Below are 27,227 nucleotides of genomic sequence, written 5' to 3'. Positions count from 1 at the left end.
CGGTCCAGTAGAACGATTAAAACATTTAGAGCCATCAAAATCTGTATGCTTGCGCCATCTGCTATAAATCGAACAAACTATAGTAAGCAAAACGCACTTTACTCTGTAACCAATTTTAAAGATATACTATCACGCCACCTATGAAGTGCTGCCAATTATCAGCCTTAATATTAGTTAAATTCTTAGGTTGGCTAAAGATTGCCTTCGAGCTCTGAGGGACAGATAAGAAAGGGTGGGGGTAGCTGAGTGTCCTACCCCTGCTCCGTATCCCTGCGTTTAAATACCGCTTTTGATCAATCTCAATTTAAATTGTTTTTAATTATATTAGTTTTGTATTATATTTCATTAAATATATTTTTAGGCTTTATAATAATATATTTCTTGTATTTTATCAATAATAAATGAAAACAGTAAAAATAGTAGATGGCGCCTTTAACAATTTTCTTTCATCGGTAGATTATCTTAATTCATGTAATCTATTTAAATTTGAAGTATAACCTGTTTTGCCCTGCTCTAGTCATCCTAACCAATAACTACATTGACTGTTCATAATTCTAACCTATGCCACATGCAAAGTGTAAAGAATTGCAAAGCAAAACTATCGAATATTAATATTAGTAGTAATAACATTTATTTATACCATGAGGAACTTAGCAATACAGTGGCTAAAACGGTGTTCATCTGATTATTTGAAAACTTTGTTGTCTGAATATAAAACTGATGTAAAATGTGACACAGATTCCAATGCTAATTTTTTATATTTGCTACTGGGAAAAGAGATTTATCTTTTACCTTTTGATCACCAATTAGAAATCGTATCTATTGATCTATCAAACGAAGTACTTGAAGAGATTGTAGGAATGGAATATTGCAGTTTAACACAGAAATTATATTGTGCAGGTGCATTAGGAAATGTTATAGAAGTAGAGCCACGTCTTGGAGCTGAGTCTGCTATCGTGGCTCAAATACAACATGGCCTATTGTGTATGAAAATCAGTCCTGATCATGAGTTATTTGTATTTGTTACAGTAGAAGGTACTATAATTGTTATGTTATCAACATTTGAAATAGTATCTGAGGTTGGTTCTTAGTTTTGTTAATTTTTACTCTTTTTTGTACTTTGTGAATATCTATACAATAATTGTATTTTGTAGGTAAACTTGTATTCCTCTGATTTTGGCCAAAAACAATTTGTAACAGTTGGTTGGGGAAAAAAAGAAACTCAATTTCATGGATCAATAGGAAAAACTGCAGCGTTAATTCAATCTGAACAAATAACTAAAAATGAAACAGATGATGGGCTGCCAAGAATCACATGGAGAGCAGATGGTTCATCATTTGCTGTTAGTTTTTTACACCCTGAAAATCAAATAAGATTGTTTAAAATTTTTAATAGAGAAGGAATTGTAGAATATACAAGTGAGTTAGCTAGTGGTTTAGAAGAGCCTATTTCATGGAAGCCTAATGGAGATTTAATTGCTGTTTCACAAAGATTAATAAACAAGCATGTAATAGCCCTATTTGAAAAGAATGGCTTAAAGCACAGAGAATTTGCCCTTCCTTTTGAAACCGGAGAAGTTTTGGTAGGCCTTTCTTTTTCAATCATATAAATATGATAAAAATTTAAATATTAAAATTTTTTTGTAGGTAAAAGATTTACTTTGGTCTACTGAATCAGAAATTTTAGCAGTTTGGTATAAGAAAAATAAAAACAATACTACATATCTGCAACTGTGGATTGAAAGAAATTATCACTGGTATCTTAAGCAAACGTTTATATTTTCAGAAGATAATCCATTATTATATATGTCATGGAATGAAGATGCTGTCTCTGAAAAGGAATTAGTCTTATTGACAGCAAAAGAAATATTAAAGTTTTCATTTCATTGGTGTGTGAACAGGAGTAAAGGAATGAGAAAAGAGGATAGAGCTATAATTGCTGTCATTGATGGTAATCAATTGTTACTTACAAATTTAAAAGGTGGCATAGTTCCTCCACCAATGTCTGAAATAACAGTCAATGCAAAGAAACCAATCAATGCGATTGCATTTGCACCTAACATCAATAATGAAGATATAAATAATATAAATAAAGATTTATTTTGTTGCCTTTTCTGTGATAATAAGTTAGCATTTTTTCAATCTTTGAATGTAAGTATATGAGTATAACAAGCAATAATATATGAACCATAACAATTAATAGCTTCTTGATCTACAGAATACCCAACACATCAATTATAAATGCATACAAATTTGTGATATTGATTGGAGTTTACAAAGTTCTATGTTTGAAAATGAGCCTTGTTATATACACCATTTATATTGGCTAAAGAAAAATGTTTTACTTTGTGCAGTAGTAACAGAAAATCATAATCTGTTGTGTGTGTTGAACATAGAGGGAATTCTTAATGAAGATAATTGTCGCATTGTTAAAACGTACGTTATATAATTTTAATTTATTATTACAAATTTTAATGTTTAAATTAATGTAATTTTTAGACGAGCGTATCCAGTAATGGGCCCGATTCATCAAATACTTCCCTCTTCCAATACAGATATAATTTATGTAGCAGTAAATAATTCTATCGAAAAATACTTTATTACGGACGAGAATAATGCACCTCATCTGGAGTTCGACTTACAACCATTTACGTTTCATACTGAAGTAACTGTAATTGACAGTGAAGATGTTATAATTGCACTATCGTACAAAAATCGTTTAACAGTTAACGGTAAAGAGGTAGCAAATAATATCTCAAGTTTCAGAGTACATAATGAGTTTCTTCTTGTAACAACTTTGCAACATACACTCATATGTGTTCCTTTAAAAAAAGAAGCTTTTAAAAAATTAATGCAGCAAGACTTAACAGTTAAGCCTTGGGAGAATGTGAAACTACAAAAATTTTCTACAGATTTAAATTTAAGACGAGTAGAAAGAGGTTCATATTTAGTGGCAGTCTTACCTTATGACTCCAAAGTAATTTTGCAAATGCCAAGAGGAAATTTGGAAACAATACAGCCAAGAGCTTTATCATTACATATAATTGGTATGTATTTGAATAATTGCGATTATTTGGAGGCATTCGATTTAATGAAAAAACAACGGATTAACTTAAATTTAATATATGACCATAATCCAAATTTGTTCATAAGAAATGCAGTTCAATTTATTGAAAGTGTAAATAATCCTAATTGGTTAAGTTTGTTCTTATCGGAACTTCAAAATGAAGATATCACAACAACGATTTATGCCAGCAGTTATTCATCTCCAGAATCAGCTGAAAAAACAACAAATTTAAGCATAGATAAAATAGAAAAAGTGTGTTCGACAATGCGAAAAATTATGGAAGAATCTCAAGAACCTAATAAATGGATCCAGCCCATTCTAATTAGTTTGGTCAAAGGTCAAAAAGTGAAAGGATTAGAAGCAGCTCTAGCGAAAGTAAAGCAATTAAAATACATGGAAGAAACCAAAGAAAAATTAGAATGCATTTCATCTAATGAAGCGTTAAAATACCTATTGTATTTAGTAGATGTTAATGTTTTATTTGACATATCACTAGGTATGTATGATTTGGATCTAACAATGTTTGTTGCTTCCAAATCACAGAAAGATCCTAAAGAATATCTACCTTTTTTAAACGAACTAAAAAAAATGGATGAAGTCTATATGAAATATAGTATTGATATTTATCTTAAACGCTATGAAAATGCTTTGGAGCATATAGCAAAAGATCCTAATAAATTTGACAAATGTTTGACCTTAATTTGTGATCGAAATCTTTATAGAAACGGTTTAAATTTATTTGAAAAAGATAGTAATGAATATAAGAATATTGCTAGTGCTTATGGGGAATATTTGTTAAAAAACCACAAATATCAAGAGGCAGGTATTATGTTCCAAAGAAGCAATGAATTTCTGAACTCCATGAATTCTTACATATTGGGTGGTTGTTGGCAGGATGCTGTCATTATAGCACGAACATTAAACTTAAGGTATGAGACTTATTATTAAATTAGTAAAAAGTATTTTTAAGAAAAAAATATAAACAATTTTTAGTTCAAAGGAATTAGAGGCTCTATACAAAAAGCTTGCGGAAAAATTGAAAAATGATAGAAGATATTTAGAAGCCTCAGATATATTCTTAAATTATTTAGATGATCCGGAAGCCGCAATTGCTTCTTTATGTTTTGGAAAATATTGGAAAAATGCCATCAGGATAGCGTATTTTAAAAATCGTTCGGATTTACTAGGTTTGTTTATTCAGTGATTATTATTAAAGAAACAAACAAAAAATTAATAAGCAATCACATAATTTTTTATGAATTTTAGAAACATTAATTTTTCCGAGCGTGATAGACCAAGCAAATTATATTCTTGGACAATTACAGAAGGATAGAGAAACTTTTGAAAAACATAAGAGTAGACTCAGCATTGTCAGAGTAGAGATGATTAAAAAAAAAGAAGAAATGGTTGATTGTGATGAGCCTAATAACGAACTTAACGACCTTCTAAGTGATACAACAAGTATTGTTGGTTCTTCGTCAAGTGCCAAATCAAGAATATCGTCAGCTTCGAGGTGTTTAAATATTATATGCTTAAATTTACGAAATGAACCTTAAAAAACTAAAGTTTTATTTCTTTTAGAATGAGTAGATTGAGTAAAAGTCGTTCAAAACTAGAAAAGAAAGCAATTAGTTTAAAGAAAGGTGGGGTGTTCGAAGATTTAGCCTTAATACACGCTTTACACGACATTATAACGTCCACATACACACAAATGGATGAGTTTAAAGCTTTAACCGATATGTTATGTACTTTTGATAAAGATGATCTCGTAAACAAATTACAAATTTCCATGGTACAATTTTTAGAAATCATTGAAAATAGTAAATCTGAAATATGGAATCAGTCTATTTTACTAAATTCTACAGAAAGTACATCTTTTGAAATGGAGACGGATGAAAGTATACGAAAGAAATTAATTGGTAAGTTTAACTCTTTAACAGAGCAAATTTACGGAGACACTATTAACGCTGCTGTGCATACTTTACAGACAATTTTCGATGTGTAATAGCGTTGATAATAGTACTAACAGTGTACTCCACGAATGTGTCCAGAGTATTGCATAAAATTTAATCTCAATTTTGATTCATTTCAGAACCACATTTATTATATCCTCCTAAGATGAATCCCAGATCAAAAACTTGGACTTTAGATATTTTTTAATATAAAATATTAGAAAACGTATTATAATTTTTAAATAAAAGGAATTAATAACTTTTAAAGAATTCGTCGTATTTTATTTTTTATTGTGCTTCTCAAATTTGTTTGTTTAAGAAAATTATCGTACAATCACCTTTTGTACTTCACAGAGTTTTAGGTTCCAAAAATCGTATCTTGCTTACACCAATGAAAATGTTTTCTTATACAATAGTTTCTGATTTATTTAACCTAAAAGACTTCTTGAAGATTTTTATATAGTCATCCAGGATATATTGGCACTATATATCTTCTTGTTTATCAACTTTGCTGCATACAAAACTGTAGTGTTAACAATACTAGAATTCACATTTTGATAGCATAACAATTGTGCGTGTACACTGACTGAATGAATTGTTTTATGACAACATTACAATACAATGCTATCAAGTTTAAATTAAAATTTAATAATATGATATTTCCATAAAATTATTAGCAAACACCAAGGTTATTATGCAACATCATGATACTCTTTGAGTGAAAGATTATGCAAAACAATTGATAGGATATACATGGTTCTTCTATATATAAAACATAAGAAGTTTTAAAAGATTAATTTATCACCAAGTAATGTGTTCAATGTGAACATATACTTTAGAATAATAATGCAAATTAATCAATTAATTAGCATCTGTTACTTAATATTGGATTGTTTCAGGCGATTATTAAGTTTCAGAATATAATCTTTTAGAAAAACATTTTTTTATTGAAAAGAGTATTACCATTTGGTGAGAACTCAATCCAATGCAAATACAGTTGTATCTTTACTAGAGTACAATATTATCTCGAGCGTGCTTGCGCTTTCTGGAATAAATAGAAATTACTTTAATGCTTACTTCTTTTCCTTTTCTGGTTCAACAGTTTCCTTTTTAACGAAAACTTTATTGTCCGTTTTCTTATCTTTGTCTAATTCGACAGGCTCTTTCTTAACGGTAATTTTGTTGTCACTCCATCTCGTATCACTTTTATATTTATTTTCTATTTCTGAACCATTTATTTCTGCTCCGACTTTTTCATCTTGAATTTCTACTACTTCTACTCGTTTATTATCACTTTGTATCACTTTTGATGCTATATGATACATATTTTTTACCGTAGTTAAATACATATGGCAATCAGTCTAAAATAAGAAAATATATTAGTAAAAGTGGTGGGAAATTCAAATAATAGTAAATCATTGTTTGGTATCTATGTACCGAAACTTTCTTCAGTTTCTCGTCAGTATTCCTTAGTTTATCTTTGTATATTTTCAAATCTTCACTGAGATCTTTTATACTGTTGGCTTGTTTTGACGATTTATCATTAACAGTTGTTAATTCGTGTTGAAGCTCCATCATGCGATCTTCTGTGTCCAAACGAGCTTTTTCTGACCTCTTTAGTTGACTGACTAGTTTCTGAACATCTAATAATGAACCTTTATATATAACAAAACCTTCAGGAACAGATTCTTCTGTATCTTCTCCACTGTCTTCTCTTCGTGCTCGCTTCGAAGGGGGCCCGCTCCCGACAAAAATTGGCAATAATTTTTTATTCCCTATGCAGTAAATGAAAAATCACATTTATGTTTAATGATGTTTATAGTTAGAGACTGTTTAAAACAAGTTTCATTACGAAAAATATTTTGCATTATAGAGTTATAATTACCGAGGGCAAGTGAGCGCAACGTTTCTTCGTCACAATCACTTTTACCGCAATCGCTTTTGTCACCATCATCCTTTTTATCTTCCTTGCTATCTTCATCTTTTGATCGATCTGTAAGCTTACGATAGTGTAAGGAATCTCTAGTCACTACCTTTTGTACCAATTTACGAACTTGAGCTCGAGATAAATTTAATCCTAGGGTATATATGAGCTCTTCAATATCCTTGTCAAATATGTATCCGCAATGTGTTTGATCAAAATAAACAAAAGATAGTAACAAATACGGGTCGTGGGTGTACAATTTATTTTTCCTTTTCTTCCCATCCTTATCCTTATTCCTTTTGCCATCTTTCACCGAATCTTCGTCCTGAATAATATTTTTATTATATAAACAACATACGTATTGTACATCTGAAAATTTATACTTACTTCTGATTCATCATCTTCATCATCATCTTCGTCTTCATTTTTATCTTTTTCTTTGTCATCTAGCTTAACTTTAACATCATCCTTTTTATCCTTACTGCCTTCTCTCTTTTTATCGTCCTTTTTGTCCTCTTTTTTACTACATTTTCTGTCATCCTCTCTCTTTTTGTCATCTTTTTTATCTTCTCTTTTATCTTTCTTCTTATCATCATCCTTTTCCTTTGGTTTCTCAGGAAGACTAGATAACGATCGATATATACGGAACCCAAAATCTCGCATTAACATTTCATTAAAAAGCTCAGCGAATAATGATACTTCGAATGAATGCTCTTTTGTATCTTCTAGTCTATAATCTAATAAAACGCTTAAAGACATTACAGTGCAGTCAAATTTGCCACTTTTTGCTGTTTTGGATGGATGAACAATGATGTGAGTTGATTCCGGTAAAGTATATCGCTTCTCCAATAATGTACGCTCACGCTCATAAAGTTTTCTTTTATCTTCGTCGTGCTGCAGATAAAAATCAATTAAAATAATATAATCAATTAATTAAACTAATAATAAAAAAATTGAAACATTAATATTTCTTACGTCTTTAGATTTTTTATCATCTTTTGAGTCTTCTTTAGGTGGTGGAGATGGGTCTTTTTCATTTTCCTCTGTATCATCCTGACGTCCTTCTTCCTTAGCTTGCTCAGTTTTCATAGCTTTTATCAAGCGAGCTAATAGCTGTGACTTCAGACCTTTAGGGCTAAGATTTCTGGCAGCTAACTCTTGTCGTAGATCGCTCACCTAATGGAGATACGTGAAAAATTAGCACAAGAGATTAGATTACATGTTTTGGACAAACAAATATAGAATTGAACAGCTTACATTCATGGATTTTGGATCTAGCTCTGAGTAATGACTAGGATCCTTTTTCTCTGGAACAGTGTCATCCTGAAAGAAGAGAATTGACATTATTTAACTGAAGTAGTAATTTTGATATAAAAAAAGGAAACTACGAAACGGAAGCAGCCCCTATAACCAAACTTAAACCATTCCCTCTTAAATCTTTCGCCACGCATTGTTCGATCATCACTCTCTCACATCAAAACATTTTCTGCATTCACGTTGAACCCCACATACGACTCAAGAAACTGCTAGAATTCTCTTAGTGTCCTGGCTCTGATGTCTGTGTGATTGTTAGGTTATATGGATAATATTTATAATGCGTATCACCACGTTGACTACATGAAATTTTTGACTGATTTATCGATGGTAAAGGTTTATCAGGAAAAGGAATGGCTCAGCTGCTCTTCTCCGAGCTAGGCTTGCTCGCTTGAGACTGCCAGTGCTAGGGGAGCACATGCAATACATTACCCATCGATCATCTTGGAAAGATTTATAATAATTGCTACACAATTTTTACTCCCTACTAGAGAGTGGACCATTTTCCATTCTGTATTAATTTTAAATAATGACTAATCGCGTAAGAAACCTCTCCAAAGGTACTAATAATTAAACATAAACAGAAACAAGTAATCCTAGTGCTCTATTTATATTGTATCAAGCATACTGTTAAATAAATTTCTTACTAAGTTAAAAGGATGTTAGCAGACTCGTTTAACAGCAACGGATACCTAGGCAAAATATAACATGCGATGACCTTAAATTACAAGTGTTGACACAAAAAGGAAAGAAGGGGGGGGGGGAAGGATTTCTTTAAAATAAAATATCTGTATAATAAGAATGCAGCGACGAATTAGTTGATAGATCGATGGGTAAAGTACAGCCTACTAAAAATTCAGTTTAGTAACGGCTAAAAACAGCTGCACGATTATATAAGATTATATATAAGATATATAATGTATTAAAGGTAAAAATATAATATGGGATGATGTTGGCAGTGCCTTTTGATCAGCGACGGCAGCCTCATCAGCGTCATTGGCAGCATCCGAATCAGCGTCGGGGTTAGAGGCAGCACGCAGCAATTTTCGCTCCAGTTGTTTCTTATAGTTGAGTTGCAGCCCGTCCCATTCCAATCTGGTAGGTACACAGCTCCAAACATCTGGGAGAAATAGTATGACGGTTTCAACGCGACTGGGCACCACTCTGCCCGACTTGTGGGTCGTTTCTGCACGTCTGTAGTAGAGTTCCAGGAAGCGGTACCTGTGCCGCAACGAAAAACAATACCCAAACGTCAACTCAGGTTAAAGTCGCTTAGCTTCTTTGCCTTAATGCTAAGTGTTCGCTTTCATCCCATCATCGTATTGCTCTCTCGTCTAAACCCGCATACCGCATACAAAGTCACGTACAGTAACATTCGAAAAAGTACACCCGAGCTTATCGCATTAATAAATTCTTGAAAAAAGTGTGTGGATGTGTGCGCGTGTGTGTGTTGCTTTGCTCGATACTGCGCTCGTATTTCGTAGTGGTGCTTGAGACTGGATCCAGTGCAGCGATTCTCCTGGCTATCTTTCAATCGTGCATACAATCAATACATACCTGTACTCCTTTCTAATCTCCTTCTTTCACTATCTATTTCCCTCTACCTTGACATTTTTCAGCATGGTAATATTTTTTTACTTGAAATCTTTTATTAGCAGCTACCTTCTGTTGATCACACAAACAGTGCGTTTCACTAACGCGTATTTTTTAATTTCATACGACTCTTTCTGACTAAGAGTGAATTGTTTATATACTGACATATATACAATCTTAAAAATCAAAGTACTTGCAAAATTATATGAACACAGATATCAATATTTTATATGTATGTATAAGTATGTTTTTTAATTTGCAAATACTTATTAAAGATCAAGACTCTATGAAAAAATTATTCTCATGGTGTTAAATGCTAAGTTTATGAATTTGATAAGAAATAAATAGGAAATCATACCATTGAGTACAGCTGGATAGATCAATTCCGGTAAGTGCCTTGCAGGTCCTCACGGCAGTTTTAATTAGAACCGATGGATCTTTTTCAGGGTTCGGACCATCCAAGGAAGAACTCCATGGACCACCGATGGCCATTGTTTCATTTTTACCTCGTAATCCCACTAAGAAATTGATCAGTCTTGTTGGATGAACATAATCGCGATCTGGATCTCTATCCTCTGAGACACCGCAACACCGTTTGTAAAGCTCTTCCATTGCTGGCATAGATATCAACATTACCTGCATATGATTTTGATTGTTCAATAATAATATTCAAATTATTTCAATCCACTAAACAAATGCAAATAGTCAAAATTACTTTGGCAGAAAAAAGATAATCTGCATCGGACGGTTCTAGTACAGCTGTATTTTCTAGGCACGTGTCAACATCCTTATGCATAACATGAAATGAGCACGGTTTATTCAGAGTAAATGGCATATGTGGTGGAAAAGCATCTACCCATCTGAAGTTAGTAGAAAAGAAGTCGCTAGGAATGTACATATTTTGATATCGTCTTCTTATTTCTAATACATCTGCTTCCGGCCTAAAACATAAATAAATTAACGAAATTGACTATAAAATCAATTAGTCTATGATAATTACAGTACTGAAAATTTTACATACAAATCTAGCGCTATTTTCGGTATTTGTACCATATAACGAGGTACTATTCTAGTTCTACGACGAGGTCTAGGAGACTTGCTTCTTCTTGTTCTAGAAGGACTACGTTCTTCTTTCTTTTCACGTTCCCTGATTCTCTCTTCACGACGTCGTTTTCTTTCAATTTCTTCCTCCTCGTTTCTTCTGTCTCTGGGTGATCTTTCTCTAACTCTTCCCATTTTATTACGATTGCTAACAGTACTCGTATTTGTGGTATTGCTTGTAAACCTACTAAAAGCATATATATGATAAAAACTATCAAATAATATCTACTTCTTATAAATGAAACTTTAAATCACCTGCTATTGGAGTTATCTGAAGGTGGGGGAACAGCATTATACGTTCCAGATCTATTAGATTGTTGTTGCTGTTGTTGTTGCTGTTGCTGCTGCTGTTGCTGCTGTTGTTGTGGCTGACGGCTCGGTTGATTGCTTTGTTGAGCATTTGTGTTATTACTATTATTTCCCATAGGAAGAACCTGTATTCTAGTTGCATTCCACTTGAATGGCATAGATGGATTGTATGATGCTTCAACAAGTACACGATCACCCACTACTGGGTTGGATCCTTTTACACATGCACTTTAAAATAAATAAATACAAGTATTATAAGAGCACTATTATCTCACTAAGACACAGGATGTCTAATAGCTATTGTCACTCGGACATCTTAGCATTCAGAGGGATTAGAATAAATCCTGTATGGAATGAAAATTATATGAAAAAATATAAAAATTGTTTTTAAGTGAAGCCTTCTGATAGATTATTATCATAAGCATAACAAGATCAGTCACAAAAATAAACAAGTAAATATAAAAATTCTCATTTAGAGAACCCATTTCAAGAAAATTATTATTTTATATATCAGTCCTCTTTAAGCCATATAATTTTTATGTAACAAGATTTATTTTGAACCCTTTGAATGTAAAGATATTCAAGTAATGATAATTATTAATAATAAACTCTATACATACCTAGTTTGAAAAAAAACATCTTCATCTACAAATCCAAAATTATCATGTACTTTGGTAACTGTGCCTGTAAAAACTCTTTGTTTTGTAGATGATGCAGGTACATTTTGTTGTACTTGTTGAGGAACTCCGGCAACAGATGGTTGAAAAGCATTGGTATTTAAAGCTCTAGGAGTTGGATAAGAAACTGTTGCAACTTGAGGGTATAGCTGTCCCGCTATACCTGATGGCAAATTGGAGCCTAGCGTTGCCATTGAAGCCATTGTAATATTAGGCTAGTATTAAAAATCAGAATAAAAAAATTAAATTATAGTAAAACTCACACAGTTACTAAAATAATCTAGATCTGAAAAATTAATTAATAAATAATACTGACCTGCTGTAAGCCTAAGCTTTGTTGATATACTTGTTGAGTTTGCTGTTGATATTGCACCATAGGTTGACCACCAATACTCCCCATTGCTTGACCTAACATTTGCTGTTGAATGTTCTGTATGCTCTGACCTATTCCGAATTAAATTATTAAATATAATTGTAAGTAAAAATTTATTATATACATAAACTTTTTTTAAAAGAAACAGCTCACTCTATCACTGTTTACTTGTATTGGTATTGAATACATCCCCATTGATGCGAATGTTTAGAAAATTTATGAAGAAAGCATGTTTCAATTGTATTTTCAACATAGAGCTACCAAAATCAATAATATAATGCAGTCATTTTTCTATTAACACTTAAATTGGAAAAAATTTTAATAGCAATTTGGCAACATGGTCACCTTGCGCACGGGAACGACAATATTATCATTGTACTAATGGCATTTAAAATATGGCATTACCTGCATTTCGAACCCATGGTGGATTTTTTCCACCACCGAAAGGCGAAAGATTACTCATTTTTGTGACTGCTGACACGTTTCTTTATCAATTATATCAATCTATTACGTCCTTATGAAATTTGAGCGTCCTTCACTCGGGCGCCATATTTTTAGACTTTACTAACCTAGTCAAGTAAGTTCTGTAAATTGAAAAAATGGAACGGAAATGAGATTAAATGATCATTTGATTCACGTACGTTCCATAATTTGAGTTAATCGAACTTTAAATTCGAGAGCAATAAATAATATATACAAAAAGATAATTTAAAGTAATATATGGTGACAGAGTTTACGTTGGAATTAAAAAATACCATTATTATAATTTGGCAACTTTTAATATTATCAACTTTTTTACGCTTTCATCATTAGAGAAAATTACATTATTTTCTTATAAGAATTGAGTTTCGATTGGAATAATTATACAACAGACACTTAATGTCAAACACTTTTAATTTTTAAATGTATAGGTAAAAGACGTAAAAAAAAAGTTCGGCTTTAGCTATTGGGCATGAATAGTAATTAACTAACAATTGAGGAAAATATAGTTAACTGGATTAAAATAAAAGTTACATTATCCACTGTTAAATACTGTATGATAATACGTCATTTCCTCGGAATGTTACATAATCAAATTTTATATTGGTCAACACAATGGTGGAGATGCGCTATGCCGATTGGTCAAAGACGATAGAAGGAAAGCACGTTTTGGACTTGTTAAATCTGTATCGGCGAGAAAGTTTTATTAGGGATAATATTTTTAACAAAAGATCCTTTAGTCATCATAGAATCACTTGTCAATTGATGGAAACTTGGATAACGAAAGATTTCTTCGGTAAAGTCAGATCCTAGATAAAATATATAAAATAGGAAATGGCGTTGGCATCGATCTGCCGGTTGTCAATTGATTCGACCTTCAGCCATTTGAGCCACTTGGGAGCCACCGCCCGCAAGAGTCCATCGTCGTTTGCATCGTTGACACGAGCTTTTGCTACTGCTCCTAAAAAAATGAGCTTGCCACGCGTTTTTTTCGACATGAAAGCTGACGACAAGCCTGTTGGCCGGATCGTCATGGAGGTAACAAGAAAGTCTTTATAATTTTCATCTCTCGGCACTTACAGTATTAGCTATTGATATTTCCGGTATAATTGGCCATCTTGCTTTATATCATAAGCCGGTCTTCTAAAAACTTCAAAGTCATTATGCATTGTAAATAAGACCACATATAAACAATTACATCCACATCTGTATCTCTGGAGTTATGGTCGGAATTTGCGTTATAATATGAACTTTCTATAGCTCTATTATTCTATTGTAATTTTCCATTGAATCATTTGTATCGTGCACTCTTTCTTATCAAATTAAAATTTATTACATGTTGTACCAGCCTGTCAATTTACTCTATATACTTTGTAATTGAAACCTATCATCTATTGTGTTGGTATGATGATTAAGGCACTTATTCTTATCTTTTGTGCTTTTACTCATTTTTAGAAATAATAAAATGGTCTATTTTATTGTGTTTTTACTTTTAGAGTTTTGAATAAATTTTTAACATTATTGACCATTGCAAAACTATCTAATTTAATTCATTTCAGCTTAGGAGTGATGTGGTTCCAGACACAGCTGAGAATTTCAGAGCCCTCTGTACAGGTGAAAAAGGCTTTGGATATAAAGGGAGCAGCTTCCACAGAGTGATTCCAAGTTTTATGTGCCAAGGCGGAGACTTTACCAATCACAATGGCACTGGAGGAAAATCAATTTATGGAACAAAGTTTGCAGATGAAAATTTTGATCTGAAACATACAGATTCTGGTATCCTTTCTATGGCAAATGCTGGAGCGAACACAAATGGCAGCCAATTTTTCATTACATGTGCCAAAACTAGTTGGCTAGATGGCAAACATGTTGTTTTTGGAAAAGTTGTAGATGGCATGGATGTTGTTAAACGAGTTTGTATTATTTTTCTATTTGTCTTGATGGAAGGTTTTTAATTTCTTATATATATTAATATAATGAACTTATTGTTTTTCAGCTGGAAGCAATGGGTAGTCAGAGTGGCAAAACATCTAAAAAAATCATAATAGCAGATTGCGGACAGTTGTAGATCATCTTTTTAGCTATTATAATAATTGCATTTTTATTTTGCCCTTACACCCATTATCATAATGCTCATTTAAGTCCATCTCCTTTCTCATAGAAAGACTTTGCTTTACTTTCTATCTGGACATATATATATATGTGTATATATATATATATATATATATATATATATAAGACAGGGTACGAGGTTAATTGTGGCCAGTCTGAAAAATCTAAAAAGGGAGGGCAGTTTTGAGAACAGAATATTTATGAAATTTTGTGGTCTAGTCTTTTATTGATAGCTTATGAAGGATTAAAGATTATTTGATTCGAGGTATTTTATTTGTCAAGAGACAGATTTCTTGGTCAATAGGAAGCTCTGAAACATAATTTTTTAACCTTAACGGGATCTCTCATACCGACATTGTAGAACAAAAATGCGTATCAGTGATACGGCGTTATTTAACGTCCAATTTCAACCTCTTTTTAGGATTTTAGTGATCTCGCGAGCTACTGCTTTTAGTAATATATTCATATTTTCGGAAAAGTAAATTTCTTTAAAAATAGTTGTTCTTATAAAAAGTTTTTTTAGTGTTTTTTTCTATTCCGAAATCACAGACTAATTTATTAGAAAGAATATTTCACGGCATCACCAAAATTTTATAGTGAATTTGAAATTGGATGTCAAATAACGTTGTATTGTTAACGCGCGTTTTTGCTCTATAATGTTGGTAAGGAATCCCGTCGATAACTTTTGAATTTAGGCTGAGAGAACAAAACATTGTATATTTTCTTGGGTTGCATTTAAAAACGTACCCCGAAGTAAAGAAAACCTTGAAATCTATAGTATACGTGATATACTACAGTATTTGAGGCTTGAGTGACGACTATAAATGCAGACATTAGGACCAGCAGGCCAATTCTGTAATACTTAACGGCAAATAAAGGTACGCGTAATGATAAATGTACATCTGTATGTATGATTTCGGTCCTTATCGATATTGAGAATGATACATACAGATATACATTTATCATTACACATACCGATATTTGCCGATAAGAGTTACAGAATTAGTTTGTAAAATAAAATCTCATGTTAAAGTTTAACTATAGCTAAAGTGATGTAGTTCCCGTCACATGTACTATACCACTTTAACTGCAATTTAACTTTAATCGGATGGTTTGTCCTGGGATTAGTGAGATATTCATGAAGAGAATTTAAGTGTAAATCGAAGCCTGAGATACATAAAATTTATGGTTTATGTTATATATTTTATAGGTGTCAAGCTGAGCTTGATTCCAAGTTTTGTTTATGAATAACAGAGTAAAAATTCTCATTTAAAAATTTTCAGGGTAGCTACAATTAATCACGGATCCAGTAAATATGTTACAAAAATAACCAAGAAATTGCCTGCATTGTAACAATTATTAATTGGTCCAATGTTTGTCCTTTGATCTTAAATGTAGAAAACAGTAAAAAAAAACTTGTATTACTCTATGATTACTTTATGGTTGCCGAGACTGTATTTCATTGAAGCTATTCAATAATAGATTGATTGTATTTTTATAAGCACATAATATTTCAATGATGTGTGATCCTTAAACTTCCGAAGGAACGTTTATCTTTTACAGTTTATAGAAACGCACATAAAATAGAGTGAATTAGTTTAAAAATACTATATATTAATGACAATCCATTAGATAAACTCCTTATTGAATGAGATACTTATTTCCTATATAATTAATACTTCACAATAAATTCTATAATGATGGATTTTTTTAAAGTGCTTTATGATTTTTATATTTACAGTTATTAAACTAAAAGGTGGAACATTTTGAACTATAAAGAAAATAATGCAGGCAATGCCTGATAATGAGTTTCACTAAAATAATGTATCTCTATTGAAGATTGTAGCTTTTTAGTAAAAATAGTTCCAATTTCTATTGAATAAAATTGTTTTCAGAAATACTTGTGTTATTATTTAATTTTTCCATTTTTTAATACATGGTCCGCCTGTTAAAACGCTAGAGCATAAATGCAAAAAACATGTACTTGTGTAACTATCAAGTATTCTGCAAAATGAAATACATAAGAAATAGAAAAGAATCATTAGTCGAATATGTAGTATAGTAATCAATTTCACCCAATGATATCCTTATACTTAACGTTTTGTTCCTTATATTTTTATTGTGCTGAGTCTCTTAGAGTTATCAAAAATTTTGTTAGTATCTTTTTGAATGTAAATAGTAAGGCTTATTTTCGAAAAGGCTCTGTGCAAAATTTTAATATCTCCTTTATAGTTTATAGTCACGCGCGAAGATACATGTTTTACTTCATCTGTGCTCTGGGACGTTTTAACAGGTGGACTCTGTACACATGCGTCATAAAAATAATTTCAATTTACCCCACATACATTTCATTTATATCAACACTTCTTTTCTAAAGATGCAAATTACGTGATTATGAGTAATTCGTGGCATGATTGAAATGAATTATAATCTTTTATCCTACTGTAATGTTATAAGAAATAAATCGTTTTGATTGAAGTTATATATATTTTTTTAACATGTAATATACAATTATTGTGTATATGACGAAATAAACCGTTTCTAAAATTTATCTTCAGTTATACATATTGTTAATTAACAACATATTCGAATTCATTATTATATGATAATCTACAGATTCATCTAAGATTGTCTATACATTCATTATATTATATTTCAAATTTGAATTAGGAGTCCATGAGAAAATTAAAGTAAATGAGTTTTATTTTTATCCAATTGCAATAATGTTGTACTTAATGACTATATTTACAATTAGATAACTTTCAATTACCGTATACAGAAAAAAAAACAGAATGAATGTAATAGATGAATATACTACAACATTTTTAATAAGAATGACATGTAGAATTTCGTAGTTGGATTGGTGGAAAAATACCAAATTGGAGGTGTTATTATCGTTGTTATGTATAGCACGTCCATTTAGTGATATACAAAACAATAAGGCCGATTAAACTGGGGCCGTAATAATATTAAATATATATATATATATATATATATATATATATTCCACATAATACACTTATTTCCATAGTATATTCTCGGAACTAGACATTTTCTTTCAGAGTTTAGGTAAGGCTTGACACTGACGTTTTCAGTAGAACAGCCCATGACAAGTGTTTTCTTATTTATTAATAAATAGTGATTGATATACAATAATATTATTGTCTCTATAGTATATATAATATGTTATTGGAAAAATTCAAGGGAAGGTGGGTTAGCTGTAAGAAAAGATAATCAAAGAAAAGTTAATAAAATAATGTCAAGTGATTCCGAGTTTGACATCAAAAGTTTAGTGGCAATAAAATTTTTAAACTATCGATGCTATTATTTATGATTTAGAGCCCCGAAGATTCTAAAATTATCTTGATGAAAAGCTTCATTTTTCAAGGAGATTATTTTTTCTTAAGCTCCCAGGAGTTATCAGTTAAAATAATTGTGTAATAACAAAACATTTTTCTCTTCGGCTATTATGGTCATGCTCTGTTTATTAATAAAATTGTGTTAGACGGTTCTTCAATGGAAAGATACCATCCTCCAACTTCGAGTTTCTCAACATAATATCGCAATGAATTTCAGAATCGGTGTTTGAAAATGATGAAAATAATTCAGAACGCTTGAGAAATTAGAAAAGTCATCGAACATAATATATTCTGGTTGCAGTAATATTGATAGAATAATATTATCGCATATCAATATTTATTGATATACAATAAGTCACATCAGTTTATCTTAATAAAAGTATATGACAATTTTATATTGGTTACACTTATCTATGGATGTATAGATAATAATTATTAACGTTATTTGAACCTTTGACCCGCAAAGGTGAATAATTAAATATATTATAGTATATATCATTATTGTAGTTCATTTTCTTCTTCCGGAATACATTTACAATAAAACAACGGAATAATTTTAATTATTGCGCTGATTTATCTTTCAAAGTTTAACATAGGTGAATTTTTTTTCTCAGTAATTATACTTTTATAAATATACAGAGGTTCTTTTAGAATTGAATATTATGAGAACGTGCGATGAAAGCTTGTCAATTTTTATACAACAATTAATATATCTTTGTATGGCTAAACACCATTAACCAGTGATTTGCTTTCCTTATTCATCTCATTTACAGATTGCCTCAGGCACAAAATATACATATTTTCAAATCTACATTAAGCGTCGAAGAAAGCAAATTGAATGTTAAAATCAATAGTGAGAGAAAATGAGAAAAAACTGTTTGTACGCGTGTGTGCGTTATTGATTGCATTGATCGGCAATTTTACTTAATATAAGAGTTAAATAAAAATTAAAATGTAATTCAGACAAATATTAAAGCGGTTGTATCGTTAATCAAGGATTGTCAGTCATCAGTACTTTTCATACTAGCTCCAAACCAACGATAAATGGTTTTAAATTTAACAATTGCAGCGGGCTGATATGAATTCTACTATACATTATATAGTATATATATATATATATATATATACTATATACATATACATATACAATTACCAAAATAAATCTGTTACAGCATAGACAATACAATTTGCATTAATTCGACGGAAAATTCCATTCTATTCAATCCGTTATTAGAATGGTGGAAAATAATAAACAAGTTTAAAGTATCAAAAAAAAAAAAAAAAATAACGCATGTTTACGTCAGTGTTTTGCAAATTGTAGGAATGATCAAGACAATTCATATCAGTCCACGTATAAGAATTACCGTTAAAACGTTAGGTTTATTCTACTACTTGACAAAAAGATCTTTTAGCGAAGAGCAGATCGAAGGTTCGCAGGGCTCGTTTTGGTCTTGTTTGTTATTGCCACCGGAGAACCAATTGGCTAGTTTAGCCGTCTTTGACTTATTCGGAGACACCGCTGGCTTACCGGAAGAGGAGCTTCCAGGATCCGAGTCATTTCCTATCTGGGCTGTTAGAATTTTCTCAATTGCGCTGCCCAGCACCTGTAAATTTATTCGTCAATCTTAGCAACGACCAACAAATTTTATCCTAAACTGTCTTTTTTGTCTGTAGCTCCATTTTTATAACAACGGATCAAATGTAGTCCTTATATGTTTCAAAAATCAATTTTGTTGCTCTACCCCATTACACCTTTCGTGTACTTATAAACTTCTTGTACGAGGAGCATTATTTTCAACAACACTGTGATTATATCTATTATAATACGTAATATTGTATAAAATAGAGTGCGAGTCGTGTGTAGGATCTACAGGACACATCCAATGCAAAAGTATATGTATGTATAATGTATTCCATTCCATTCCAAAAGAGTTAAAGCAAGTATATAGAGTATATAGTACACTATATATAGCACTATAAGCGCAGAAAATTAATCACACACTTTGCAGTAAGTACTATACTATAGCTGAGGCATAATTTAAATGAGAAGCGTGTTAAAGCGGATGAAAGTTGATGGGACGAGTTGAATATTTTCAGCTTTGTCATTGAAAGGCATGGAGCATTGAAATGTTAGAGAGATATATCTATATATATATATATTTATATGATATATTGAAATTACAGTCAGAAGGAAAGAGAAAGAGAGCTAGAATGGAAAGAGTGGAATTTTGGCCAATTAAAGAGAGAAAATCTGGTCGAATGAAGCGATAGAAAATAAGGAGGAGTATCGTCGGAGAGGAATGAAAGAAGCTCAGCGCGATTGGGGGCTCGACGATGAAGATTCGAGATGACCAGATATAATTGAGGAAGAGTATACCGAACGGGACAAAATGCTCAAAAGACGATATGACATAATTGAGAAACAGCAAGCTTTCATTACTTGGGCAGGATCCGATAGAAAACGATTGAGAGCGCTGTATCCGTGCTCGGTCCTGCCCTATATAACGTTGAAAAAAGCCCTGTATTAGCCAGACGTAACTAGTAAGTAAAACTGGGCACCAAATAAGGCCACTAATGGCTCCGTTGCACCAACATTGTAATACGTATAAACTTTGCGATCATCAAACGATGTTCGAAAGGACGTGAAATTTCTCACACATTCACAGATTCACTGTTGCAGGGTGGTATATCGCGTTGTTGGTGCAATTAAGCTCTCCTATAAACAGATTAAAAAAAAAAAAAAAAAAAAAAGAAAAGAAAATATAATTGTAACACTCGTTTAATTGTTACCTGAGCGTCGACTTTGGTACCACTGCTGTCGTCCCAGATGACCTTGTGCCTGGTCTCACCGTCCTTGGTGGGCGAGGTCTTCGTCAAGGTCTCCTTAACAGCTCGTACCATTTTGGACTTGTCAAACTTGAAGCCAAGATTAAGGGGAAGCACGTCGTCCGTCTTCAGCTTCTTCCACATCGGCTGATGTCGCTTGGCGAACCAATTGGAGGGCGCAGCTACACCGGAAGTTGTGGATTTCGAGGTGGATGTGGACGACTGTTTGGCACTGGTGCCGTGAAGAATGGACACGTCGAAGCTGTTGGATCTCGAGCTCTTCAGACGACTTCGTTTCTGCTCCGTTGATTTATTGGCCCATGAGGATTTCGAGTCGTCCTTGGGACGTGCTCCTTCCTCGCCACACCTTTCGTCAATCGATTTTACAATAATTTAACACTGTCTTTGCACGAAGAGGTAGTTTTATTTATTTTTTATTTTTCAAGAGAGAGAGAGAGATAAGAGAGTTGGCTAAAAGAGAAGTGGGAAGGGCCTACCTGTTGATTTCAGTGGCGGAAGACGTGAGGGAGCTCAGAATGGATATAAGGTCTGTATTGGAGCAGACGATACCAGCTTTCGTGGAAATTCCACTGGAGGAAGGCCTGATCATTTCGGATGCTCGTCTTCTAATCGAGCCAACGGCTGCCGCTGCATTTGCCATTGCTCCACCTCCACTGTTACTACCGGAAGTCATTGGTACCTCGGAGAACCGACGCTTCTGCTGGTACTGCGTGTATCTCTGAGTCGAACTGTTCCCCTCCAAAGGTTGAATCTCGCAGACTCTCTCTCTCGACGGTGTCCTCCACATTTTTAAACGCACCTGACACAAATTCATCCTCGTCCTTTATTCTTATTCCACCAAGCATCTCTCTTTATCCCTTAATGCCAGAACAATGTGTACGGTGAAACAGAAACTAATTCTATATACATATAACCATAAAGAGTTCACGGTTGGAGCTTCTCGGAATTTCACGACAGCTGAAACGAGCCTATGTACTTTATTTCAACGTCTGAAATCTTATAGCGTTTCAGCTCCCACGCGGAAATCCAGGTCTCTCAAAGGTTATACAACGGTAGAATCCAAGCTAACGATGCTTTGTATCTCTCCGCAGTTGCAAAGGAGTTCTATATTTCGATCGCCGTTATAATTGTGATAATTAATGAGTATTTTCGAATGGACGAACCTTGCGAGCTTTGAAGTCAGCGATGTTATCCATTATGTCGAGCTGCAAATTGTGAGTACTTCCGCTATTACTGGGAGGTCCGGAGAGACCGGAAGTGGAATCCCGTCGGCTCTGGAGTATCCTGGTAGCTCCCCCCAGAGGAAAAGCTGCTATGGATTCGCGTCGATCGCGTCCGAAGAGGGTCGGCGGTACTTTGGAGATGGTCACCACGGAGTGCCTTCGGCCTCCTGGTTGAGGGGCCGGTGCCTGGGAGAGCGTCGCCAGGAAAGCTGCCTCCTTTGGGGATGGTCCAGAACCCTCTCCTCCACGCTCGCTCAGTCTTCTCACCTAATGAAATTTCGACTTTGCTCGAATAAAACTATCAAACTTTCGACTCTCCCTCTGGTGGAAGAAGCGGAAAAACTCTCTATAAAAGTTGGCAGCTTTTTTTAGTCCCTGAGAAAGTTATGCTTAATATAGAAGAAAAAAATTCTTAAGAAGAGATATTATTCCTTGTTGAAATTTTGCAGAACGGTAAAGTTTAGGGGTATGTATTATGCATGTATTGTATGATAGTAAACTGTACCTGAGACGCCGTGATCCCAGATGTGCACTGTGGTGTTGGTAAAGAATGTTTCCTGGCTTCCCTCCATGGCGAGAGTAGATAGGGGTTCAACGTTGGAGAGTCCGGGTTCAAACAGCGAGGTGGCGAGTCGTTTTCACGATGCTCGGCTTCCTCCTCTCCGAGGGTGCTCTCCTCCACGACTATCAGAGGTTCTCCGACGCTACCGCTGCTCAAGCTAGTCGAGTATTTTCTCATTTTCTCGCGTAGTCGCTCCTCCCTGAAAACAATCGAATTCCATTCGTGTACAAAATTTTAACGCTTTGCGACGTTGTTATTGCGCAGATCGATCAAGCTTCTTTTATTTGACGTTCGAAAAGTATTGGCTAAAGTCATCACGCTGAAAGCTCCATGTTTATCGAAAACTAATCAGAGCTTAGCTCGGTATTAAGACTCATCACCGGTTGGATCCCGCGTAGAAATTAAAGATGAACGGTGAACGAATATACGAAATAAATGATTTTGCAGGCTCGGCGTTTATTATTTATGCAAATACAGTACGTGAGTTGTTTTCAATAAGAGTGGCAAGCCGCTGGCTATCGCAAGCTCGGCACGTAAAGGTCGCGAGTGGGAAAGCTCGCGTGGTGAAAACTTAAATTGTCGTCTGAAGAGCTAACAAAATCCGAGTTTTCTAATCGAACTAACAAGTACACGGCTAAAATATTTAAATTACGTCGGAAGATTGAGTTTCTCAGGGCCAAATTGTGCGAGAATCGGAAGAAACGAGGAAAACGTTAACTATCGATCAAGCTTGACGTTATGGGAAGACGGGGAAAAACTGATAAGGTTTCGCCTTCAATATTGACGCTGCAAATCTGTAAGGAAATGAAATTGTAGGCGTTTACGGTTTCGACAGTGAGAAATATACACTCGAGTCGAATCCCTAGGCCATAAAACAGCTTTGACAGTTTCCATTCTCTTTGCATGCGCCACACGCGGGGGCTGAATAAATTCTTGACCCCCTTGCTGTGAATTTAAACTACTAAAACGCACTTCCACCCTTAAATTCCCAGCCATCCGCCTTACTCCACGACTCCTTCGATAAACATTTTAACGAGAGAATATTGTAGTTCGGATCCACAATTGTTTTTTTTTAAAGCTACCTGTCATTCCCTTCTGCCCAATTATTTACTTTGACGCAATAAAACGCTTAAACTTGTATGGTTATTGCTCGAAAAGGGCAAAAAAAAAAAACTGCGATGGTACAACTGAATATGTCAACTACAGTTTTCCATTGGTGTTCAATATAAATTCCGAATGACTCTATGCAAAGGAATTTCTCAAAGAACCTTTTTATTAAGATTGCAGGGAATTATTGAAAATTTACTATAATTTGGTTGAGGTAATTTTAGAGAGTCATTCAAGGTTTGGTGGATAAATAACTGTCCTTAATAATATGTTTTATATGTTGATACGATGGTGGAAAAGTTTCATTTTACAAGTAGATTTTATGTCTTCGTATATTATTAAAACATGAATTAGAGAAATTCTGAACTATCTGCACGGTCAATTTTTAATAAATTTTTTCCAGAAGCTTCCAAAAAAACCATTCAATATCTACCATCCTTTTCCAACGTTCGTATATAGAGGAGGGTGGCAAGTATATAGCGATGGACACGTATCGAATGTTTCATTTTATGGCTACAGGAAGTAGAAATCCTTTCTGTGTATATACATGTGTCATAAACTTGAATGATGTCATTGTTTTATATCTGAATTTCTCCTTGGACTAATTAAGCCTGTATAATATATACATGTATGATAATAAAAGCTTGTATAAAAACTAATTTTCGAATAAACCGAGACCTTTATGAAAAGTGACATAAGTAATGCATTAAGAAAATAATAGAGTAAATTTGAAGTGCAAACTGCGGTTGCCTAATTAGTCTATAGTCTTCCTCTTCGTCACTTTATTTCTCTCGGTGGATTTTAAAAGGCCTGAAGAGTGTTGAAGAATTTTCGTTTTTTCCAGGCGTCGCTTGAGTGTGGAGGGCGTTGCTCTTATATTGTGACGGTTAACTAATTGCACGAGTTAATGAGATGTTGAAATATCTCCCATTTTGTCGAGCTTCCCTTGTGTTTTTTGAACTCCAATTACCCTTCTACCTCCCACCGATGCACGCAGGGATAAAAAATTCTCTGCTTTGAACAAACCGTTCAAAGTTTCACCCCTATAGTTATTATAGCAATTAACAAATTTATACTTTCAACGCGTATTAAAATTATAAAGGATTTTTAATAAGAATATTCATCTTCATCCACGAAAGCACAATTTAAAATCTATTTCTCTGGCGAACTTATCAAACTTATTAACTTCTTCAAGATTTCTCGAACAAACTCGTAAAAAGTTGTTAATGCTGTCAGTTTCACTTGACGTTACGCTCTTTAATTAACGGGCTCCGATAAGGATTTTCTTCATTAGATATAAAAGAAGACGGACAAGGAAGGGAGGGAGGGAGGAGGTGTGTACGAACGTGCACGTTTGTGTTTGTGAGGGAGTTAAAGGGGTAGGGGGGATAGGAAGAGGGTAGCTATGGGGATAGATTAATCGACCAAGATAGGCAGAGATAGGTCAAGCTTAAACCGTTCATTGGAGCGAGCAGATGGAAATGTGAGAAATTTGAGGACCCAGTCATAAGTCAAGGTAATCCTGCTTTATATCCAGAACCGACCAAATTCTCTCGGATGAAAAAAAAGCTCCTAAATAAAATCATTCCACGCGTACGTCTCATCCTCGCTATTGGCACATTCTTCCTGTCAATTAATCTTCTCGCTTTTAACATAACAAAAATTCCGCAAACTTTCCAAATTCGTCTGAAATGAAATTTCATAGATTTCAAAAAATATTCCAGTGAAAATGACAAAGACGACCGTCTCTGAGACCTATAATTCCATTTTCCTAGAAAATACACAACAAAGACGAAGGACAGAATTAATTGCAGGTTGAAAAGAACCAGGAAATATTTAGCATTATCCACAGTGAATTGCTAAATTGGATATTAAGCTTTGCACTTGGCCGCACGATACTGTCAGGATTTTGATATTGATCGTTACTGTGTGTCCTTATTATTCTGTTTGTTAAACGGAAAGAGTATAGAGTATATAGTTATATAGCAGTGTTGTAAAAAAAACTGAGTCAGGGTGTACGATAGCTGTTGTGGGAGTAAGCGGGTCAAACGAGGTCCCTTGTACAGTTTACCTATACTATATATAGGTTTCGAAGCAGAGTCATGTTTGTTGTATTGCTTGGGATATCGAGTGGTTGCGTTCATTGTATTTTCTTGCTTCTCTCTATTACCGAGGATAATGGCGCGAGATGGCTTCGATGTCTGTTGGCCAAGTAGGAAGCTGTGATAGACGTGGGATTGGCGGAGGAAACTCAATTTCAGTGGTACCCGAAGGAAAATCCTTTGCTGGGCCGTGTGCGAGACTCGTCGTGCTTGCGAAGCTGGTAATCGAGAGGAAGGAGAACCACCAACCAACCACCAGCCAATTCAACGTGTGCCTGGAGGGTTTCGACCAACGGAGTGAGCGTAGCAGAGGAGAGTGGATACACACTGATAAACCATTGCATATGCGACTCTACTACGTGTCCTTTACGTTTCATCCAACTTCGCATCTGTCTCTCTCAATCAGTATATCATATTCACTCGACTCATTGATGTATCAACTTGGCCAATTCGACCTCCTACGAAGGAAGAATATTTTTCCTGCAGCTCTGCTACGAATCAACTAGAACACACTTTTTTTTTTTTTTTTTTTTTTTTTTCAAATCCATTTAGCAGTATAACTGTTGATCGCGATTTCTCATCCGGCCCAGAGCGTTTCTGCCTGTTGCACTCTGTACCTCTCCTAGATTTATATTTATAGCTGTGTGGTATACATATACACATTCCAATCATCCTTTCAAGCCCTAAACACTGATTTGCAATCAGCCAGGCGAATATTGACGGATGCACGAGTTGAAAAAGGAAATAAAGCAATAATACTCGCGTTGATACGATAGATTGATTCAATTACCATGATTAAAGTGTGTTAATTGTATAGTTCCATTTATTCGATAAAAGTGTCGATTAAAAAGCATACGTATGGGATTTGCATGATCAAAGAGTCAATTTATTTTTAACAAAATGCGCGTTTGTTTATATTCAAATTCGTGTTTCCCCGAGTTGAGCAGTACTCGAGGCTTGAATTTTATAGGAGGTCCGCGCGTGGGGAGAATCTAATCGCTTGTTAGTTGATTGCTGCGCCATCGAATTAGCGCCACAGATCAAATTAGCGACCGTTATCACAAGTGCACGGAGAATATATCCTTGCTGAATTATTATGAGCTTATCAGCTGCGGACCAGTTGCA

General features: G+C 33.9%; 4 protein-coding genes across 8 annotated transcripts in view; 2 read left to right on the top strand and 2 right to left on the bottom strand.

Annotated features, from left to right (window-relative positions):
• Positions 1-276: 276 nt before the first annotated feature.
• Elp1 (elongator complex protein 1) lies at positions 277-5,289 on the top strand. 2 transcript variants are annotated; one of them, XM_066729162.1, is made up of 10 exons: positions 706-815; positions 901-1,079; positions 1,155-1,583; positions 1,648-2,151; positions 2,219-2,436; positions 2,500-3,996; positions 4,061-4,254; positions 4,334-4,580; positions 4,649-4,986; positions 5,160-5,289. In XM_066729162.1, the coding sequence occupies exons 2-10, from the start codon at positions 987-989 to the stop codon at positions 5,225-5,227; spliced, it is 3,588 nt and encodes a 1,195-aa protein (XP_066585259.1). In that variant the 5' UTR covers positions 706-815; positions 901-986; the 3' UTR covers positions 5,228-5,289. The 2 variants fall into 2 exon arrangements, with proteins under 2 accessions (XP_066585258.1, XP_066585259.1); XM_066729161.1 differs by having other exon boundaries at positions 277-1,079.
• On the bottom strand, positions 5,290-12,853 carry LOC136774725 (cell division cycle and apoptosis regulator protein 1-like). Of its 3 annotated transcripts, XM_066729165.1 has the most exons (15): positions 12,716-12,844; positions 12,464-12,567; positions 12,254-12,381; positions 11,881-12,152; positions 11,207-11,488; positions 10,872-11,138; positions 10,566-10,791; positions 10,209-10,486; positions 9,220-9,478; positions 8,201-8,266; positions 7,919-8,119; positions 7,331-7,837; positions 6,905-7,268; positions 6,457-6,794; positions 5,290-6,380 (listed from the first exon to the last, which is right to left on the bottom strand). In XM_066729165.1, the coding sequence occupies exons 3-15, from the start codon at positions 12,350-12,352 to the stop codon at positions 6,093-6,095; spliced, it is 3,447 nt and encodes a 1,148-aa protein (XP_066585262.1). In that variant the 5' UTR covers positions 12,353-12,381; positions 12,464-12,567; positions 12,716-12,844; the 3' UTR covers positions 5,290-6,092. The 3 variants fall into 3 exon arrangements, with proteins under 3 accessions (XP_066585262.1, XP_066585260.1, XP_066585261.1); XM_066729163.1 differs by lacking the exon at positions 12,464-12,567 and having other exon boundaries at positions 12,716-12,853; XM_066729164.1 differs by lacking the exon at positions 12,464-12,567 and having other exon boundaries at positions 10,872-11,135; positions 12,716-12,853.
• A 562-nt stretch (positions 12,854-13,415) lies between these two features.
• On the top strand, positions 13,416-16,800 carry LOC136774042 (peptidyl-prolyl cis-trans isomerase-like). The gene is made up of 3 exons (XM_066728095.1): positions 13,416-13,828; positions 14,350-14,703; positions 14,787-16,800. The coding sequence occupies exons 1-3, from the start codon at positions 13,625-13,627 to the stop codon at positions 14,856-14,858; spliced, it is 630 nt and encodes a 209-aa protein (XP_066584192.1). The 5' UTR covers positions 13,416-13,624; the 3' UTR covers positions 14,859-16,800.
• A 139-nt stretch (positions 16,801-16,939) lies between these two features.
• The window catches only part of kairos, a 29,485-nt gene continuing 19,197 nt past the window's right edge, over positions 16,940-27,227 (bottom strand). The window contains exons 2-7 of one of the 2 annotated variants that reach the window (XM_066728093.1): positions 22,837-23,092; positions 22,272-22,598; positions 21,585-21,907; positions 21,052-21,454; positions 20,702-20,758; positions 16,940-19,865 (exon numbers count right to left, since the gene is read on the bottom strand). In XM_066728093.1, coding sequence (XP_066584190.1) covers positions 19,650-19,865; positions 20,702-20,758; positions 21,052-21,454; positions 21,585-21,907; positions 22,272-22,598; positions 22,837-23,070 — 1,560 coding nt within the window. In that variant the 5' untranslated portion in view covers positions 23,071-23,092 and the 3' untranslated portion in view covers positions 16,940-19,649. The remainder of the gene's footprint in view (positions 19,866-20,701; positions 20,759-21,051; positions 21,455-21,584; positions 21,908-22,271; positions 22,599-22,836; positions 23,093-27,227) is intronic. The other variant, XM_066728094.1, reaches the window with a different exon arrangement.

This window comes from Prorops nasuta, unplaced genomic scaffold (genome assembly GCF_024137725.1).
Source record: "Prorops nasuta isolate Cenicafe-Biocafe unplaced genomic scaffold, Cenicafe_Pnas_1.2 PNAS00006, whole genome shotgun sequence".
Taxonomy (NCBI): domain Eukaryota; kingdom Metazoa; phylum Arthropoda; class Insecta; order Hymenoptera; family Bethylidae; genus Prorops; species Prorops nasuta.
This window is presented reverse-complemented; position numbering and strand designations above follow the sequence as displayed.